The 21,288-nt window shown below is 42.1% G+C and overlaps 2 protein-coding genes across 2 annotated transcripts in view; one reads left to right on the top strand and one right to left on the bottom strand.

Annotated features, from left to right (window-relative positions):
* Nucleotides 1-15,783, bottom strand: part of LOC129705436 (E3 ubiquitin-protein ligase RNF166) — a 30,655-nt gene extending 14,872 nt beyond the window's left edge. The window contains exon 1 of the mRNA XM_055649003.1: nucleotides 15,638-15,783. Coding sequence (XP_055504978.1) covers nucleotides 15,638-15,783 — 146 coding nt within the window. The remainder of the gene's footprint in view (nucleotides 1-15,637) is intronic.
* Nucleotides 15,784-15,978: 195 nt separating this feature from the next.
* ctu2 (cytosolic thiouridylase subunit 2 homolog (S. pombe)) overlaps nucleotides 15,979-21,288 on the top strand; it is a 37,520-nt gene continuing 32,210 nt past the window's right edge. The window contains exon 1 of the mRNA XM_055649002.1: nucleotides 15,979-16,222. Coding sequence (XP_055504977.1) covers nucleotides 16,146-16,222 — 77 coding nt within the window. The 5' untranslated portion in view covers nucleotides 15,979-16,145. The remainder of the gene's footprint in view (nucleotides 16,223-21,288) is intronic.

Below are 21,288 nucleotides of genomic sequence, written 5' to 3'. Positions count from 1 at the left end.
TTCGGGTCCCCTAGCTACAGAAGGATGTCATTAAGCTGGAACGGATTCAGAATGATTCACCGGGAATGGAGCTTGGGCTATAAGGAGAGACTGGAGAGGCTGGGGCTTTATTCCTCCCGCAGCCTAGGAGGCTAAGCGGTGAACCTCCAGAGGTTTATAAAATCATGGAAGATTCTCTTGCTTTTCTCCTGTAGCCCTGCAACTTGTTCTCTCACACACATCCACAAACTCCCCTTTATTTGTTTTTCAATTTACCTTCACTGAGGGACAACATACAGTAGCCAATGGCACATCAACAACAAGCACATCTTTGGGACAGAGGAGAGCAGCACACCTGCAACACCACAGGAAGAATGTTTAAACTCCATACATTTAATAACCCATATTGGACTTGGGTCGCTGGAACCAGGGGCAGTAGTACAAACGGCTGTGCTGTTTTGCTATCCCTTAAAATTGTCCAAAATCATTTTTAGGATAAGCAAATCAATGTCAGCAGCATCCACAACATGTAGGCCTTAAATTACACTTGGCTGGCTACAATGGACAAGCCACATTGCTCACTCACTCTTGACACTGACACTCTATTCCAAGTTGCAAGATGGCAAGAGATTACCAGGAAGACAGAGGAAACAATGAAGGTGGCTGACAAAGCTTTTTTTGAAAAGTTTAACATGCCTGTAGCGGCGCCTGCTGGTATCGAACCTGGCGTTCGGAAGCCGCGGTCACGTGACTCGGGAGGGGCTGCTGTTTTCGCGCGGTTTCACTTTTGCGCGGCAGTTGTGTGCTGACCACCGTTGTGGCCAGACGTGTTTGTAAGGACCTGCGAATCAAGAAGTTATTTTTGACATAAATAAGTTAATAAAACTTAGTTGTCGTTCTTGCGACCACCAAGGCCCACAGATTCACAGAAATTCCTGGCTCATGACTGTTCAAAAGGGAGATGGAGCATGAAGGAGGACTTTGATAATGCCCATTTGTCATCTGCACATAAAACCCATGATCCGTGAACAATGCGAGGAATGCATCGTCTTCCAAAAGCACCTCCTGCCCCACCCAATGCGGAGACTGTAAATTTCACACTGGCCTCCGCAGAACCCAATGAACTAGGATGGAATGAGGTTACCTGCTTCCATTAGGTCTGCTCAAAATAACAAATAGATAAAGTCAGAACACGCTTCATTTATTTCAAGAGCATGCTGTCCTACAATCTTGTTAGCTCAGATACAAACTGAAATTCAATGATGTTACCATCCTCAAAAGCAAGATATCTATCATAGTAATACAAACAAATTGCAGATGTAGGTTTATACCAAAGATAGACACAAAATGCTGGAGTAACTCAATGGGTCAAGCAGCATCTCTGGTGAAAATAGACGTGGCGTTTCCGGCTGGGACCCGAAGTACTGCTAAGCACATGGTGGGAAAAGGGCTGATTTAAGATTTTATTTATTTATTGTCATGTGTGCAGAGGTACAGCAAAAAGCTTTTGATGTGCGCTATCCAGTCAGCGGAAAGACAATACATGATTAAGTTTAGTTTAAGTTTAGTTTAGCATGGACAGCATAAATACATGCCCTTCAGCCGACTGAGTAATCACTGACCAACATTCACCCTGTACACTAGTTCTCTCCTACTCTAGGGACAATTTACAGAAGCCCAAATAACCTACAAACCTGCACGTCTTTGGCATGTGGGAGAAAACTGGAGCACCCAGAGAAAACCTACTCGGTCACAAGGAGAATGTGCAAACTCTGTACAGACAGCGTGCATAGTCAGGATCGAACCCGGGTCTCTGGTGCTATAAGGCCCAACACTACCGCTGCGCCACTGTGCCGCTGTGCTGCCAACCAGAAATAACCAGAGAGAGAAAATAGGGTCCCTCATGAATAAACGTAATCAACTGGGTATGGAGCCACAGGAGATGGGCAAGGTCCTCAATGAGTACTTCTCTTTTTTTACCACAGAGAAAGACATGAAGACCAGGGAACTTGGAACAGGCAATGGTCATGTCTTGACAGCAGTCAGTATTACAGTCGAGGAGATGCTGAAGGTCCTAATGTTTATCAAGGTAATCTCCTGGGCCTGTTCAGATATACCCAAGGACATTGTGGGAAGCTAGAGAAGAAATAGCAGAGTCACCATTAAATATAGATGAGATGCTGGAAAACTGGAGGGTGCCTCTATTTAAGAAGGGCTGAAAGGAAAAGCCTAGGAGCTTAAAAGCCTATTGGCCAGTCAGTCTAACATTTGTGGTCGGAAAGTTACTAGAGAGAGTATTCTGAGGGATAAGATACACACGCATTGAGATGGACAAGGGCTGGTATGGGACAGTCAGCATGGTTTTATATGTACGAGATCTTGTCCCATGAATCTGATTGAGTTGTTTGAAGATGTGACCAAAAAGGTTGATGCGAACAGAGCTATAGACATTGTATATATGAATTTTAGCAGGGCTGTTGAAAAGGTTCTGCATGGTAGGCTGCTCTGGGCTGGAAGGTTAGATTGCAAGAGATCCAAAGACAGCTAGTTGACTGGATAGAAAATTGGCTTCATGGATGGAAGCAGAGGGTGATTGTATAAGTTTGTTTTTCAGACTGGAGGTCTGATTGGTAGTGTGCCTGAGGATTTGGTGCAGGGAATCTCTATATCAATTAGCTTGTGATGTATATTATCTATATCAATGAGATGTCAGAGAAGATAGTTGAGGCAGGTACTAACACAACATTTAAAAAAACACATGGAAAGGATAGGTTTTGGAGAATATGGACCGAATGCAGGCAGGTGGAATGAATGCAGGTTGAGCTTATTTCAACACTGTATGAATCACCACTAAGTTACTCCAACATTTTGTGTCTATCTTTGTCTGTCATAGTCACGGTCACAATGACGCAGCGGTAGAGTTGCTGCCTTACAGCGAATGCAGGGCCGGAGATTCGGGTTCGATCCCGACTACAAGGTGCTGTCTGTACGGAGTTTGTAATTTCTCCCTGTGACCTGCGTGGGTTTTCTCCAAGATCTCCAGTTTCCTCCCACACTCCAAAGACGTACAGGTATGTAGATTAATTGGCTTGGTAAATGTAAAAATTGCCCCTAGTGTGTGTAGGGTAGTGTTAATGTGCGGGGATCGCTGGTCGGCGCAGACACGGTGGGCCGAAGGGCTAGGTTTCTGCACTGTATCTCTAAATTAAAATAAAAAAAAATATTCGGATATTTAGGCCATTTCCAGCTTCCATTATACAAGAAACTGCAGATGCTAGTTTCCAAAAAATAGACACAAAGTGCTGGAGCAGCCTTGTGATTCAGGTAGTATCCCTAGAGAACATGGAGAGGTGATTTTTCGGGTCAAGAAGGGTCCCCATCCTAAAACAAAATCACATATTCATGCCCTCCAGGGATGCTGCCTGATTTGCTGAGTTACTCCAGCACTGTGTCTTATATCCAGATCTGTAGTGAATCCATAGGAGTTACAGCTATTAAAGATTAGCCATTGCTAGAAATTCAGCAAACACCTTGACATGCAAGATATACAATACACCCTCCTTTTTAAAAGACCCCTTGGATATAGACCTGCCGAAGCCACGATGTACCAGTGAGCACTGTAGAAGACATGATTAGTAACATTGCATTACCACGCAAAGGGGTGGTATTGTAGATAGCATAGATCATTCTAAAAATTACAGCAGGATCTTGATCAGTGATCAGGATCTTGATTACGAGGATGTTGCCAGGACGAGAGCCTGAGCTATTGGGATTTTATCCCTTGGAATGCAGAAGGATGTGCTGACCTTAGAGTGTAACATCATGAGGGGAATAGATGGGGTGAATGTACAGAGTCTTTTACCCAGAGCAGGTGAAGCAAGAACCAGAGGACATAGATTAAAGATGGCGAAGGATATAATAATATAACCATATAACAATTATAGCACGGAAACAGGCCATCTCGACCCTTCTAGTCCGTGCCGAACACATAATCTCCCCTAGTCCCATATACCTGCGCTCAGACCATAACCCTCCATTCCCTTCCCATCCATATATATAGATATATGGAACGAACTGCCAAAGGTGGTAGCCGAGGCAGGTACTAATACAACATTTAAAAGACATTTAGACAGGTACATGGATAAGAAAGGCTTAGAGAGATATGGGTCAAATGCAGACAGGTGGGACGTGTAGATGGGGTATCTTGGTTGGCATGGGCACTGTTGGGCCGAAGGGCCTGTTTCCATGCTGTATAACTATTTAAATTTTTTTATTATTTTAATTTAGACTTATTAGTCACCCATATTTGTGTAAAAGCTGAGCATTTAATTATTCTCAAAGCCTCCATCTTATTAACAAATGTATTTATATTTATGACATATTAGACTAGACCTGTCACAGCAGCATCTGCAGCTCCTTTCTCCACAGGCAATTCATTGTCAGCTGTGGTTTAGATCCCGTTGACTTGACGATTGGACCAATTTGTGTGTGTGTGTGTGTGTGCACACAAACTGCTCATCCACCCTGCAACCCGACTCTCCCTCCCTCTGCTGCCTCTGGTTCAGCTGCCGCTCGGCTCGTCCCCGCCTTGCCCACCCGCCTGCTCGCTGGTGCTGCCGGTCCGCGGAACGGGGGGGGGGGAATTGAAGTCGGTGTTCATCACGGTGGGCTTCTCCACGAGTTTTGATGAGCTGGTGGAGAAGATGTCCTCCGAGAAGGCCATGAGGGCGAGTTACCACAGCGGCGGTGGAGACGGACCTGGGCGGCAGGTAGACGGGACTGCCATTGCCGCAGAGGGTGGGCGGGGGAGAGGGAGAGACTGGACCAGGGCCTCTACTGAACCACACCTCCCTGCGGCCGCTGACTGTGGTGGGGGAAGACGACAGACAAGTTACTATGGGGTGGGGAGAGAGGAGATTGTGAGTGAGGCGGGACAGGCCGCTGCCAGTGGGGATGGAAAGTGCGTCGCCATCCCGACCGTGGCATTGACCGACGGAAGAGACCAATCTGCGTGGCGCTGAATGAAGGAATCTGAGCACGCGCGTTTTTTAAGATTTTTAAACCTTGATAACTTTTAGAATATACCACCGTTCTGAACGATACATGTTGCACTTGCAGCACAGGAGAACGTTGAGTAACCTGGAGAAATATCGTAGCGCTATCGCGTACCGTTTTTGCGCAAATAGAAAAACCGTGTAAAGCGGAAGAGCACAAGATCAGAGTTTTAGTTGTATATAGACGGTTGTGAACCCAACACTGATCCCGTGGTGCACCAATAATTACTCTGAACAAATGAGAGAATTGTACATTATCCCTAATCTCTGTCGTACTGTTCATCCAATTTCTTAACTACGCCAATATTTTCTCGTCAATTCGGGAGAGTTATAATTTTACATTATAGCCATTTATGAGTGACTTAACTAAATGCTGAATGAAAGGTCCTTGATTATTTTTTGAATGAATAGTGCACAGAGAATGTCTTCAGATATTATTTAAGAAATCGGATTGAACAGGCACAGGTGACCCAGTTTACAAATCCATCCTGGCTCTTTCAGATCGTTTCAAGATGTTTCGTGACTCTGTCTTGAACTCCAAACAAATGATTTTACAATATGATGTTTGATTTCATGGCTTCTTATTCTAAATATTGCTAAGCAGCAAAGTAATATGCATAATTTTCCAGTCAAAAGAATCACTTCCAAATTAAAGGAAATTTTGGAAGGTCAGGATATCTGCACAATCCTTAACTTTTTTTAATAACCAAGAGATGGAAACATCTGGTCTGTTGTTGCTCCACAGTGTCATTACTTATTACAATAATGAAGGTGGTCATTCAACCAAATCAGATCCATTCCAGCTCCCAATACAACAATGCTATCAGTCTCATTCCCTGAATCCCATCAACTTACCAATACTAAGGAGAAATTGATATCAGCTAGTTAATCTACTGGCACATCTTTGAGGTGGGGAAATCCACAGTTACAAGGAGAAGGTGCAAACCCACTTATAAAGTATTTGATGCGAGCATTGAACTTGAGTCCCTAGAGGCGTGAGTTTGCAACACAAACTGATGCTCCAACCTGCCACTTCCGCATACTTTGTTTTGTGTTTTAATAAAGTTTAATTCTGATGCTACCATCTCCGATCCAACATTATTTTCCTGACACCCATGTCTAATAATATAAATGCAATAATTCAGTATGCCTATTATATCCATATTTTGAATTACCATATCATCATTTGGCCCTCTATATTCCTGGCCAACTTTTGCTTAATTTAATCAGGAATATATTTTGTGTTGACTTCCAAGTTTATTTTCATGTTCATGCTTTGTATCATGTTATCACCCTTTCCTGCACAGTGCATGATGATGTTGCCAGAACCTGAGGGGCTTAGCTATAGGGGGACGTTGAGCACACTGGGACTTTATTCCTTGGAATGCAGGAAGCTGAGGGTTGATCTTACAGAAGTGTATAAGATCACGAGGGCAATCGATAGGGTGAACACACAGATACTTTTATCCAGGATAAGGGAATCAAAAACAAGAGCACATTTGTTTTTAAGGAGAGAGAGATGAGATTTAATGCAACCCAAGGGGCAACTTTTTCACTCAGAGGTTGGTAGGTAAATGGAATTAGCTGTTCAGAGGAGGTAGTTGAAGCAAATACTATAACAGCATTGAAAATACACCTGTCCAAGTACATGGAAGGAATGGTTTAGAGGGAAAAGGGCCAAGTGCAGACTAATGTAACTAGCTTAGATGGGGCATCTTGGTTAACATGGAGGAGTTGGGCTGTGCCGTATGACTCTTGATTAATCCAGTCACCAGGATCTATGGACATTTTTGATTTTATTTACCATTTATTTTAGTTTTAGTTTCAGTTTAGAGATGCAGTGCGGAAACAGGCTCTTCGGCCCACCGTGTCCGCGCCGACCAGCGATCCCCACAAATGAATACTATCCTACACCCACCAGGGACAATTTTTACATTTACCAAGCCAATTAACCTACAAACCTGTAGGTTTTTGGAGTGTGGGAGGAAACCGAAGATCTCTGAGAAAACCCACGCAAGTCACGGGGAGTACGTACAAACTCCGCCCAGACAGCACCCGTAGTCGGGATCGAACCCGGGTCTCCGGCGCAGCAAGGCAGCAGCTCTACCGCTGCGCCACCGTGACCGCCCTTTGTACTGCCCTTTATTTCATCAGTCACTTGTGGTTTTTATTTGCAAATTGAGCTTTTATCAACTTTAGGGTATAAATTGATCCTGGATCAAACTAAAATTGTTTTTGTGAACTTCTCCCACCTAGCTTATGTTGTTTACCCATTAACAGATCTTCTAAGTTTAGCAGTAACAGTTTTACCACACTGCAAAGAAGTCAACTCTGCATATATCTGAAATCTCACTAACTTTATCACATTTCTCTTTCAAATGAAAGTTACGATGAACACACTCACATCGTGATAACTACTTGATAAGTATTCACACATCATTAGCACAATAAATATAGTTCATTATCAATTTCTAGATCTAATGTAGCCTGCCTTCTTCTTGGTTCTGAAAAAATGTTGCACACTCAAAAAACTTATTCCTATCCATGTAAATGTTAAACCCCCCATTTAGCTACCACTATTTTTGTCAAGTGCAAGAACATTGTCTGAAATGTTACATTCTATCTCTTCTCTGCCCCTTTCAGGGAGCATATACACTAATTTCCATGAGCTATTAATTCTCTTTACTTCTCAGTGTTACCCGAGTCTCAAAGCCTGCCTAGCTTCATAATATTTTCTCTCATCAATAGATGATTTTATCTCAGCAAAGGCAATCCTTCTTCATACAAAATTCCTTATCTTCCTTGCCGACACTATAAAGCATGAAGGTACACAAAAATGCTGGAGAAACTCAGCGGGTGCAGCAGCATCTATACAGCGAAGGAAATAGGCAACGTTTCGGGTCGAAACCCTTCTTCAGACTGATCGGGGGCGGCGGGGAGAAGAAAGGAAAAAGGAGGAGGAGGAGCCCGAGGGCCGAGGGATGGGAGGAGACAGCCCAAGGGCTGAGGAAGGGAGGGAGACAGCAAGGGCTAACAAAATTGGGAGAATTCAATGTTCATGCCCGCAGGATGCAGACTCCCCAAGCGGAATACGAGGTGCTGTTCCTCCAATTTCCGATGTCACTATAAAGCGAGATATTAATTTCCTAGTTCTAACTATCCTGCATTCTGCATGCGATTCCCTCTAGATATGCAGACCACGCTGATATGGAAATATGTCATAGGTCCTTCATTTCTGCTAGGGCTATACACTGGGACTCCTATCCAAAAGCTCTGTGGGAATAGTTTTATTTTAGAAGATCTATAATACATACACATACCTGGAACAAAGGTACAACAGAAGAGTCAAACTTACTTTTTGTTTATGAAAGGAGAAACAACCTGATAAAAAATTATCCTTGATTCTCACCAACATTTGTCACCCTTGGGTTCTTTGCAGCGATGACATAATCATATACTGGGAAAAGCCTTCTCTAAACAGATTATTTTATCTACTTTTTGTGATATTAGATAAGTGAAATGTGGGTGTATTAAAAATGACTTTGCAATAGATGGCAAGGCATTAACTCGTCAGTTTTTTTTTTTAACGAGTCACTAAAATACAGCAAATGCATGAAGATGATATCCCTGGCACAAAAAAAAGGTTTTTGAAGGGGTTTGTTGCCAAGGACAGCCAAGCAATAAAATTATAGCATACAACTGTAATATTAATCATTTTTTGTGCTGGTAATTATTCATTAAATATTCATAAAATTATTGCATTTTAGGGCATTTGAGTTAAGTATTTTATGATTTTCAACCTGTTTTGTTTCCCAAGAATGGGCGAGAATACACAACTGTATTTTCTCAGGTCAGATTTTCCTTCCAATTTATGGGTACTCAGCCATGAGGGCAAACAGTGCTTATTGGTTCTTGTTTTTTTTATTATAGCCATATATCTGTGTCCCCCTCTCCCCTGATTCTCAGTCTAAAGAAGGGTCTCGACCCAAAACGTCACCTAATTCCTTCTATCCAGAGATGTTGCCTGTCTCGCTGAGTCACTCCAGCTTTATCTTCAGTTTAAACTAGCATCAGCAGTTCTTTGTGAAACAGTGCTTATTAGTTTACACAATTACTTTACTCCCACATTTTAAAATCTTCTCCCTGCGTTCTCTTGTATTGCATTGTGATCAATGAGCATTTTAGGATATCATTTAGGTGCCAAAGTTAAATTATTGTTCTAATCTCATGTGTTTAAAGAGCGAATCTGAAGATACTGCACGCCGTATCATATGCAGTTTTTGTGCCTTCAGTTTATCATTTACAGGCACAGCAAATTAATAACGTCACTCTAGCCCTGCATGGTGATGTAGGAGACATAATTCAGTTCCATGTTTTTTGAAATGACGTGGAAAATTTATCTTAAGAGATACAGCATGGAAACAAGCCCTTCGACTCAGTGAGTCCATGCTGACCATCGATTGCTCATTCACACTAGTTCTATGTTTTACATCCATCAGGTTCAATTTACAGAGTCCAATTAACCTGCAAACCAGCATGTCTTTGCGATGTGGGAGGAAACTGAGAACCCAGAGGAAACCCACGTGGTCAAATGGAGAATGTGCAAACTCCAGACAGACAGCACTTGAGGTCAGGATCAATTTTGGTCTCTTGCGCTGTGAGACAGCTGTTCTGCCACCTGGGCTACTGGGTCGCCCTTGGCCGTAACTAAATATATATTGTGTCCCCCTATTATTTTCTTTGCTCACAGTACATGGTTAACACACCACTTCACACTATTACCTGCCCAATTTTGATTGTTACTGCTTGCAATTGGATACCCAGGTGTTCTTATTATCATTCAAATAGATATAGGCTATATAATCCCTTAAATATGCTCTGCCATCAATCATGCATGATACTCTACCTTAACTCCACTTTCGCACCTGATCCTAATTATCCTTAGTTCCAGTATCCAAATAATCTAGAAATCCCAATCAATCTTGAATAAATATGCACAAGCTGAGCATCTATAACCCGATGGCCCTCTGAGTAAGTCCTTGATATATCTGAAGCCCGAGCAAACATCCTTTCAATGTCAAAAAGAGAAAGCTGTTAAGGGAACACAGCGGGTCAGGCAACATCGGTGGAGAGAGATGGATGGTCAACAATTTGGGAAGAGACCATTCCTGTGCCCACCATCCATCAAGCTGCTGATATTGCAAGGGGCTCTCACCACTCTAAATAGATGACCCAACGCATTGACTGTCCACTGCCTTCCACAAATGATGCTTGCCCCACGTCGTTCCTCCAGCAGCTTTCCTATTTTGCACCAGGCTACAGCAACTGCAGTCTCTTGGGCCAGTTTTTCATTCTTATTCAAGCAAAGAGGCCAAAATAATGAATAGTACTCCATGTTCTTCGATATAATATTTGCAAATCTGTCACCATTTGAAAAAAAAACTTTTCCCTTTCAGTTTTGTCTTGCATTGTACAACATATATGCATCACAAGTGAATAATCTGGTTAATGTGCAAACACAGCGCATTCTTTGCAGTGAGAAAATGGTGCAGGCACTTCCGTGCATGTACAGCAGCATGCAGAGTATGTCTTGATAATACAGATCCCTACAAATAATCATTGACAGCCTCTCAACTAAGATGCTACCACATGAACCTCATTAACAAAAATACAACATCGGCCATTCACACAAAACTGTACTTTAACAAAGCACCATGCACAGCATTTTACCATTTAAAACTACTAATAGCTTTATCCAGAGATGCTGCCTGTCCCGCTGAGCTACTGAGTTGACAGATGCTGCCTGTCCGCTGCGTTACACACCAGCATTTTGTGTCTACTAATAGCTTTGTTGTAGGAAGGAACTGCAGATGCTGATTTAAACCAGATACACTTAAAATGCTGATGTGACTCAGCAGGACAGACAACATTTCTGGATAGAAGGAATGGGTGATGTTATGGGTCAAGACCCTTCTTCAGACTGCTTATAGCTTTGTTTTGGAGTCAGAAAGAGATGATTCTTAAAAGGGCTTAAATAAAGAGGCTAAAAGAGTGCTCAACTGTACTTGTTACTCATTTCCTACTAGGCCTTCAGCACAGCTAGGAGCAAGAGGAAATGGTCAGAGGATCATTATGGAGAGAAAGAAGGCCAACATCTTTGGGAAAGAGCCACAGTCCTAACTACACGCCAGTTCCTCCAATTGTGACCATGCTGACCAGACACTTTAGGGGGTACACCTGTAATATTCTACAGAGTGTGACCTTGCACTTGGTTACATCAGTGACAGAGTGGCTATGACGAGGGCACAATTCTAATTTAATTTTCAGCAAAAGGAAACATTAGCAGAGAGGAGGAGGAGGAGAGGTCTCACTAACAAGAAAGGCCTGCTATGTATGTGTGCCAGACTGGCCCACCTCACAGGCCAGAGATATCCCTCTCTTGCTGACTTGGGGAATCAACACTGATCAGGAAGAATGTCACATGACTCATTGTTTACTCTCATATGGATCACAGATGTCACAGCTATAACTGAATCACCTTTTTAGTCTATCACTAAACCTGATTTCTAGGGTACAGGAACAAATGATGCAGAAAACTGATGCTCCCTGATATAAAAGTCCATGAACTGGCTCTGAGCCTGTTTACAGCACAATGAATAATGATCTAACCCATTCAGCAAGGTAACAGCAGCTTCACCTGAAACACTGAAGGGAACCTCTCCGTAGTTGCTTACTTCACTCTATTGACAAGTTGCACTAAGTGCCAAATATATGAATGACCTTGTGGAAATATCACACTTTCACCTATTGTCTCTGCAGTCACAACATATGCTATATGGTTTGAAATGGTATCAATTCAACTAATTTGTTATTAAAGATCTACAGGTCCACCATATCCAGCCACGAGTGGCGGTACATAATTCAACAGCTACAGGGAAGAAGTAGCACACATCTCCAGCCTTGATGTTTGTGTGGTTGGGGTGGGGAGGGGGGGTGAGGGTGAGGGTGAGGGTGAGGGTGAGGGTGGGGGGGGCAGTTGGTTCTAACAAGTCACTGCTAAATACAAGGCTGAAGCATCTGCAACCTTATTCAGCCAGAACTGCCCAGCAGACGCTACATCCTGTTTAAGATCCCCAACATTAAAGCCAATCTGAACCCAATTGAATTAATTCCATGTGTTGTCAAGAAACAGTAACGGATACTGCAAAGAATGCAGAACTAAAAAAAAACAAACCCATCCCAGCTGTAGAACTGAAGAGCTGTGCTCCAGAACCAGCTGCCTCTCTAGTCAAGTTGTTCCAGTATTGTTGCATCAATGGTAAATAAAACTATCTGTTGATGTGGAAAATTGGCAACACGTCCTGTTCACAGAAAGCAGGACCTGTCTAATTACCACCCAAAATTGTCTGCTCTGTTTCATTGGCATTGCGACAAAAGACGAAGATGACAACACTACCAAGTAGCACATACTCACCATTGACCTGCAGACTATGGCCAGTGAGTTTTGTTAGGTCCACTCAGTGCCTTATCGCAATTTGATCCAAACATGGATTGGAGAACAAATTGCAGAGAGGAGGCAGGAATGACTGCTCTTGATACAAAGATAGCATGGCATCAAGAACCCTGGTAAAACTGAAGTAAATTGGCATCAAAGGTTAAATACTCTCTCTAATGGCTGAAGTCATATCCCATTCAAAGAAAGAAGGTTGTGGTCAGTGGTCAATCATCTCAACTCCAAGGCATACTGCAGAAGTTTCTCATGGTATTGTCCTTGGCACTTTCATCTTCAGCTGTGTCAGTAATTACCTTCCTTGAATGGTAAACCCGGAAATTGGGAATGTATACAGATGACTGTGGAACATTCAATTCCATTTCAGGAATAGGCTAACACCCAATACTCACAATAGGCTCGCCGACTCCCATTGCTACCACGATAGTCACCATTTCATTCTCCAAGTTATGGAATGCATCATTTATAATTATGAATTATTTCTTTGTAGAAAGATTGGGCAATTAAGCGCCATCTGCATCTGGTACAGAGGAGGAAGATCTGGGATAAACCAGCCATGATCATATTGAATGGCGGGGTAGGATGGAGACAGGGAAGGTTTGAGAAGCCAAACTGCGTGATACTGCTCCTATTTGCATGTGTTCTTGCATTTACTTATTTGCAATAGGTGTCACTCTCAAAATCCATGTAAAATGTTCCCATTTTCCTACTGAGCCCTTCACAATGCAATTATTAATTGACCTTGTTTCATTATATACAAATGCTAAAACTGTGTGTTTTCTAGTTCCGTTTCATAATATATTTATTACGCCAGTAAACTGTTCGATATGTATTCATTAGTACTATTCTGAAAATGTAAAATAAAAATACATCCCTTGGATTCCTGGTGTTTATTTGTAAATATGTACTTGTGAATAATTAATGTATGCTTGCTAGAGGAATTCAGTATACTAATTAAATGTTGAAAACCTTAAGTGTAATAGAAAACTTGAAAACACTGAAGGAACTTTGCCGTGCTTGAGTCTTTATTTTTCTTAATGCCCTGTATGAAAGCATGTGTGATATGAAAACTCAGCTAACCACACGTACAAATACATTATCAACTGATAATGAAGATAGACACAAAATGCTGGTGTACCTCGGGGTCAGGTCAGGTAGGAGCTCTGGAGTAAAGGAATTGGTGACGTTTTGGGTCCAGATCCTTCTTCAGACCATCTGAAAAGTCTTGACCAGAACATCACCCATTTCTTTTCTCCAGAGATGCTGCTTGTCCCGCTGAGTCACTTCATGACTATGTGTCCATTTTCGGTGTAAACCAGCATTTGCAGTTCCTTCCTAAACATGAACTGATAATGGTTGTTTCTGTCATTATCAGTCAGGGGCACTTCCCTTAAAACATCCTGGAGACACAGAATCTACATTATTTCAAAATAATACATGTTGCTTCAAATGATTAAAAGCAAAAAGTGAAAACAGATTCCTTGGTTTAAAGATACAGCATGGAAACAGGCCCTTTGGCACATCAAATCCACACAGACCATTGATCAGACGTTCGCACTAGTTCTTGGTCATCCCACTTTCTATACCGACTCCTTACACACAAGGGGCAATTTACAGAAGCCAATCAACCTACACACCCACATGTCTTTGGAGTGTGGGAGGAAACTGGAGTGCCTGAAGGAAACCCAGTCACAGGCAACTCCGCACTGGAGATCAGGATCAAACCCAGGTCTCTGGCGCCGAGGCAGCTGCTCTACCAGTTACACCTCTGCGTCAATATATGAATATATAGTAAGAAACAATTAATTTCATAAAATGTATTGAAGCAATTGAGGGTACATATTTTATTGAGAAATCCTATATAACTGTATTACCTATAGAGAAAACTGATTTTGTTATTGTCAGATAAATCCTGTTGAGAAATCAATGAAAATGGAATGCAGACATTGCAAAATCAATATATAATGACAAGTAATCTCATCACGCATTAGTTTTTTTTCCCTTTGAGGCAATCAATACCTAATAATAAACAAATTAGAACAAGATATTCACACTTTCTTTTCCCAAGTGTCACCTTTGCATATTTGTTTTACCTCTCGTTACTCATTGTCACAGAATATTTCATACTACTCTTTGCCAATTTAATCCACTAATTCCTGGACCTCAGCTGCTCAAATCAGTATCCATTGAAAGATCTGTCAACTCAGTTCGTCAGAGCATTTCATACACGCCATTTAAGTCTGACAGGACGACATAGAACTGTGAGGATCCATTTAGAAACTTAAAATCTGCTAGATGATCAGCAATACTTAATTGGGATCAAGACTAACAGAAAGTCAGATTTCCAGCAATTTCTGGTTGGTTTTGGACATACTACAGGTATGTCCAATCGCGGGTGTAGTATTGTTTATAATTTTCTGCTTGTCGCTAAATTAAACGGGTTTTCATAAATGCACGACGAGCAATGGTTATTTTGTATCAAGGTTTGTCAATAATCAGATATATGGGAAGGTAGAAGAAACAACAATGGATTTACATATTAAAAACGCACTGGCGCTCATGTGAAACACTTGTTATAAGCACCACGAACTTCAAAATTACGGTCACGTTTGTTTTTAAACACGTCCACAAAACAAGAGGGTGTGATGTTTTTTAAAATTAATAAAATAAATATCAAATCTTCCATAAAAACGCTGTCTCGGATCAAGCAGTAGGTGTCTAAAAGCCATTAATTGCACCGCTGTGTTGACCTAACAAGCAGTTAGAAGCCTCCGTGTGGTCTGGCCGTGCATCCGAACATGCACCACCGATCCCACAGTGAAGATGACGCCATCGAATTAGCTTCACAAGAACTTCACGACATCCTCCACAAAACGCATTTTAAGCAAGACAGGAAACCGCAAATTCCTGTGGAGGGGCAAGATGACCTTCCTCCCGCCGGCTCATTGAAGGCTCGCTGCTGGCAAACACAGGTGAACTTCCCCTCGGCTGCACACACACACACACACACACAGCCATTGTCTCATCCCCAGACCGCCACTATTTGTCTACCGATCCACACACACACACACACGGCTCCCCGTCACCAACTCACGCATGTCCGCAGCTTGCTATTGACACCGGCTTGTAGTACACCTCCAGGCAGATCGGGCAGCTGTACGTGTCGGCCAAGTTATCCCCCGATGCCGCCGCTTGTTTTGTCTGATTCCCGGAGACGAAACTCCGAAACATCGCCATCATCTGCCTTCCACAACCTAAACAGTCATCATCAGCCCGCGACACCCGAGCGGCTTACGCGTCATCACACCGCGTCGCCCACAACAACCCGACGTCATCGACGGCCTGGAACCCAACCTGTTTCTACGGAAACGCCGACATTTTGCTTTGTCAAACCCGTGTTGTTATCAGACGCGGCCACGCTGCAGAGGAGCGGCACTGGTGGACGGGGCCGCTCAATGCGAACAGCGCAGCGGTTTTAACGAAAGACACTTGCAAAAAAAAAATAATAATAATAATCAAGTGTTAGCAAGGAGTAATATTTAATCGGTTTCTTCCGATTGATTTATCGGCTGGCGCTGGTGACCGGTGAGCGGACCCGCGCCATGTGTGAGGTGGAGGACGACTACCCGGGAGAGCCGCTGTACGAGGCAGCGGCGGCGGCGGCGGTCTCGGCCACGAGGTGGGAGCGGCGCGCAAACCCCATTCATCCTCTCAGCGCTTTGTGTTGGCTGGGGTGGGGTCGGAGTGGATGGGCAGGGGGCGGTAGGGTAGGAGGGAGTAAAGTAGGGTAGGAGGGAGTGGAGTGGAGTAGGGTAGGAGGGAGTGGAGTATGGTAGGAGGGAGTGAAGGAGGGTAGGGGGAGTGGTGGGTTAGGGTAGAAGCATAGAAAATAGGTGCAGGATTCGGCCCTTCGAGCCAGCACCGCCATTCAATATGATCATGGCTGATCATCCAAAATTAGTAGGTACACAAAAAAGCTGGAGAAACTCAGCGGGCGCAGCAGCATCTATGGAGCGAAGGAAATAGGCAACGTTTCGTCCCGAAACGTTGCCTATTTCCTTCGCTCCATAGATGCTGCTGCGCCCGCTGAGTTTCTCCAGCTTTTTTGGGTACCTTCGATTTTCAAGCATCTGCAATTCCTTCTCAACAAAATCCAAAATTAGTACCCCGTTCCTGCTTTCTCCCCATATATCTTGATTCCGTTAGCCCTAAGAGCTGTATCTAACTATCTATTGAATACACCCAGAAGCAAAGCAAGAATTTCATTGTCCTGTCTGGGACACATGACAATAAACTCTCTTGAATCTTGAATCGGCCTCCACTGCCTTCTGTGGCAGAGAATGCCACAGATTCACAACTCTCTGGGCGGTTGGGTAGACGGGGCAATGCTGTTAATCCCGTCTGATTTTTGTTATTTAAAAAAACGGCTGCATATCACATGGTGAACAGATTTAACGAGGGAGTTAACTGTTTTAAGTTATGGTCATCCAGCAAGAATTCACTTAAAAACACCGCGATTTTGCAAATGCATTAAAATAGAAGCTGGCAGAAAGCATGTAACTAAAAGGAAAAAAATATTGTGCTTATTTTAGAAATAGCAAAGGCCACTTCTCAGAAGATGTAAATACAGTAAACTGAGTTAAAATAGAAGTGAATGGATTCATGTCAGTGATGGTTTAATGGCACTTGTCATTAACATCGTTGTGGAGAAAATAAGGGAACTAAAATTGCTCTGAAAATAGGTCTCGACCCAAAACATCACCCATTCCTTCTCTCCAGAGATGCTGTATGTCCCGTTACTCCAGCTTTGTGTCTAAAATTGGACGACTGGTAACAGTGTTTTCTTCCAGTTTTGTGAAACTGTCTTAACAGATATTTTGATCCTGATCTTGTATGATGTCTGTGTGGGGTTTGCAATTTTTCCCTGTGACCAGTTGGATTTCACTGGGGTGCTCTGGTTTCCTTCCACATCCCAAAGATGTGGTCTTACAAGTTAGTTAGTTTCTGTAAATTACTCATTGTGTGTAGGGATTGGATGCGAAAGTGGGATAACATAAAACTTGTGTGACTGGATGATCAATGGTCAACGTGGACTCATTGGCCCGTTTCCATGCTGTATCTTTAAATTGTTAACCAATTGTTGGCAACATGTTGGACTCCAATACTAAGGACATTGGTAACAAGGCTTTAAATAAAAAAATCTTTGGTCACACTCTGACCAAACAGAGGCAGTATCATTTTATGAAGAGAAAATTGCTTTTGACTAATGTTGGGGGATTTTTGAGAATTAACTGGCAGGGTATTTTAAAAGGAGCAAGTGAATACATTTGCATAAAAACAGAAAATGCTGGAGACACTCAGGAATGGGTAACGTATCAATTGTTTCTCCTACCATCGATGATGCTTAATCAGCAGTACACTTTGCTCTTATTCTGCTGAGTGTTTTTGGTTTTCATTCACAGTTGATATAGTATATCTTATTTGGCATTCGACAAGTCATTTCACCAAGGCCATTTTGCTTGCATAAGAGTGCACAGTTGTAATAATTTTTTTCTCAAGTTAGCAGTAAATTACACAGAGTATTTCAGGTAGTTATAATTTAGATTAAAAAGCAGTGTGCAACAAAGTTTTCTGTTTATTGATGGGAATTTGAGCAGCAAAGAAGATGCAAAAAGTTTGCAAAGAGGTATAGGTAGGTTACAGAAGTGGATAAGATGACTGACTGTGCTGGTGACTAAGGCTACAAGGACAAGTGAGAAGCAGAAAATCCTACAATAAGAAAAAGCAGGAGTAACTCAGTGGGACAGGCAACATCTCTGGGGAGAAGGAATGGGTGATGTTTTGGGTCGAGACCCTTCTTCTGATTCTATATTCTTCATAGCCCTAGACTCCCATAAACCCCGACTCTCCTATTGATTCAATGACTCCACTGGTCTTTGGAGAATCCTCTTCCATAAAATCTATGTCCTCGAGGAGAAATGTTTCCTGTAGTTTACCTTATTTATTATACCCCGTAATGTTATATGCCTCCATCTATTAACCTCCCCCAATCCATGGTGAACAAACCTAGTTTCTCCAGTCTCTCGTCATAAACACAATTCTCCATCCCATGCAATGTCCTGGTGAATCTACTCTGTACTGTTTTAATGCTGTCATGTCCTTCCTATAGCATGCTGTGTGCTGCCAATACAAAGGATGTTGACTTGTACTTGTACTTGTGGCCCCTCTGTTCCTCAATACTCCATTAGTCCCTACCATTCTTGGTGTATAGCCTCATCTCATTAGTTCTCACAAAATGCTATTTTTCAGCCCATTTCAACACTACTACTATCTGCAGACTAAGACTACCTATCATACTATTCACAACCCTGCCAATTTTCATGTCATTTCCAAAATTATCATACCTCCTGCATCCATGTTGAAGTCATTCACTGGGTATCCTGATCCTGTGGGACACCACTTGTTACAGACATCCATTCACAAAAAAAGTCCTCCTACATCACCCTCTGTTGCCTATTGCCAAACCAATTTTGGTTCCAGTTTGCCAACTTGCTCTGGATCCCATCTAGGACCTTGTCAAAGGGCCTTATTGAAGTCAGCGTAAATCGCATCTACTGTCCTGCCCTCATTGATATATTTTGTCTTCAAAGATTTGAATCAAATTGATCTGAGATGATCTGCCCTTGACAAGGCCACATTTGCCGACTCTGATCAGTGCCTGCTTCTCAAAATGATCATTAATCCTCTGCTTCAGAATTGTTTCCAGTATCTTCCTTGCTACTGATGTTAAGCTGTAGGAACAAGGACGTGTTGATGCTGGTTTATTAAGGAAAGCCACAAAATGCTGGAGTAACTCGGCAGGTCAGGCAACATCACTGAAAAACGTGGATAGGTGACTTTGGGACAAGACCCTGATGTCAGGCAGACAATTCTACAGTTGTCGGGCTTTTTCATGCCATCTTTCTTGAAAAGGATGATCGCGTTGACTGTCCTTTAGTCATCTGGTATCTCAATTGTATGTGGTGAAGATTAAAATCTCAGCTAGAGCCCCAGCAACTGCCTTCCTTGTAGCAGCCTGGGATAAGTTCCATCCAGAGCTGGGGAATTTTTATCTACCTTTAAGCCCACGATGGCATTCAGCACCTCTTATTTATGGAGCGCTGCACTAAACATAGAAACATAGATAATTCCTTCATTAATTCTCCAGCTGCAAAATCTGTTTCCTTTGTTACTACCAATGAAAAATTAATAAGTTAGGACCACACCTCGATGTTCTGGTTCCATGCCCAAGTATTTCATGGGTCCTAGTTTTTCCCTGCTTATTCTTTTGCTCTTAAGGTAAACACAAAATGCTGGAGTAACTCAGCGGTATAGGCAACATCTCTGGAGAGAAGGAATGAGTGACATTTCGGGTCGAGACCCTGCTTCAGACTGTTGCCCTTAAGACTTTTGCTCTTAATATATATATTGAGGTCCTTCAGATTTAGTAATTTGCCTGTCCCTCTTAGCCTTTGTAATTTTGTTTTCTTTATGTGCCTCTACACTTTTTATATTCTTGATAGGTCCCCCCTATCATTTGTTCCCTAATCCTGTGGATTTGGTTAGACGATGCATCTGTATAATTCGAGTTAGAGTGTTTTATTCCCATATGTACCGAAATGGAACAATTAAATTCCTACTTGTAGCAACACAAAAGATTTGTAAACACAGTACTCAACAGATAATACTATAAACAGACATTAAAAAGTTAAATAAATAAATACAACCGATGTATCCAAAAAACAAAACAAAGCCCCCAGTGCAACCAAGGCAGTTCAGAGGTTAGTTTATAATAGTGCAAAACAGATTTGCTAGTTTAATTGCTGCATTGTGGAAATAGTTTTTAATGGAGAAATCAAGTAATTCTGACCTATATACTGACTTGCATTTCAAAGATTGAGAGTTCATTGAAAAATATAATATTCAAAAAGCTTGCAAGTTAAATGCTGTGCTGTTAATTCCTTTAACTGAAGAACCTAGAACAGCTGATGTAGTTTTGGGATGAGGAGTTGGACATTTGGAATTATGAGGACATTTTTCTTTATAGGGAGGTTATACATCTGGAATTTACTTTGGAAGGCTGTGGGTGTTTAATTGTTCTGCATGTTTACAGTTGAAATAAATGAATTTTTGGACTTGAGGGAAGAAAAGTTGGCAAGGCACAGAGTTAGCCTTGATCATGATCATATTGAACGTCAAAGCAAACTGTTGGACCAAATTGTGTTTTCCCTATGTATCAATTGATCCTTGATTTAAAAAAATATATATATTTTTTTGCATTTTGATGAATTGCCAGAGACCACCATTGCTTTTTCTAAAGGGAACATATTCTGATAATATAGCTATTCCTTGCTAATTGCATGAGATTGTTTGTGTTTATGATATACTTTAGTCACTGAGGGCATATATTCACATCCTTCTGAAAACATAGGAGCTGGAATGGCAATTTGATCCCTCAAACTGTTACATCACATATAGATCACAAAGTGTTGGAGTAACTCAGCAGGGCATGCAGTATCTTTGGAGGATATGGAGATATGACGCTTCGATTCGGGACCATTCTTCATACTAAAAGGGACAATGTATTGAACCAATATATTATTGAACCCTTGAACTGAAAAATAGTTGGTTAATAACAAATGTAAAAAACAATTTGTAAGCTCTATAGCTGCTGATTTTGCTGACTTACTACAGCGCTTTGTATTC

This window comes from Leucoraja erinacea, chromosome 17 (assembly GCF_028641065.1).
Source record: "Leucoraja erinacea ecotype New England chromosome 17, Leri_hhj_1, whole genome shotgun sequence".
NCBI lineage: Eukaryota > Metazoa > Chordata > Chondrichthyes > Rajiformes > Rajidae > Leucoraja > Leucoraja erinaceus.
The sequence above is the reverse complement of the archived record's forward strand: the minus strand, read 5'-3'. Positions and strand labels throughout refer to the sequence as shown.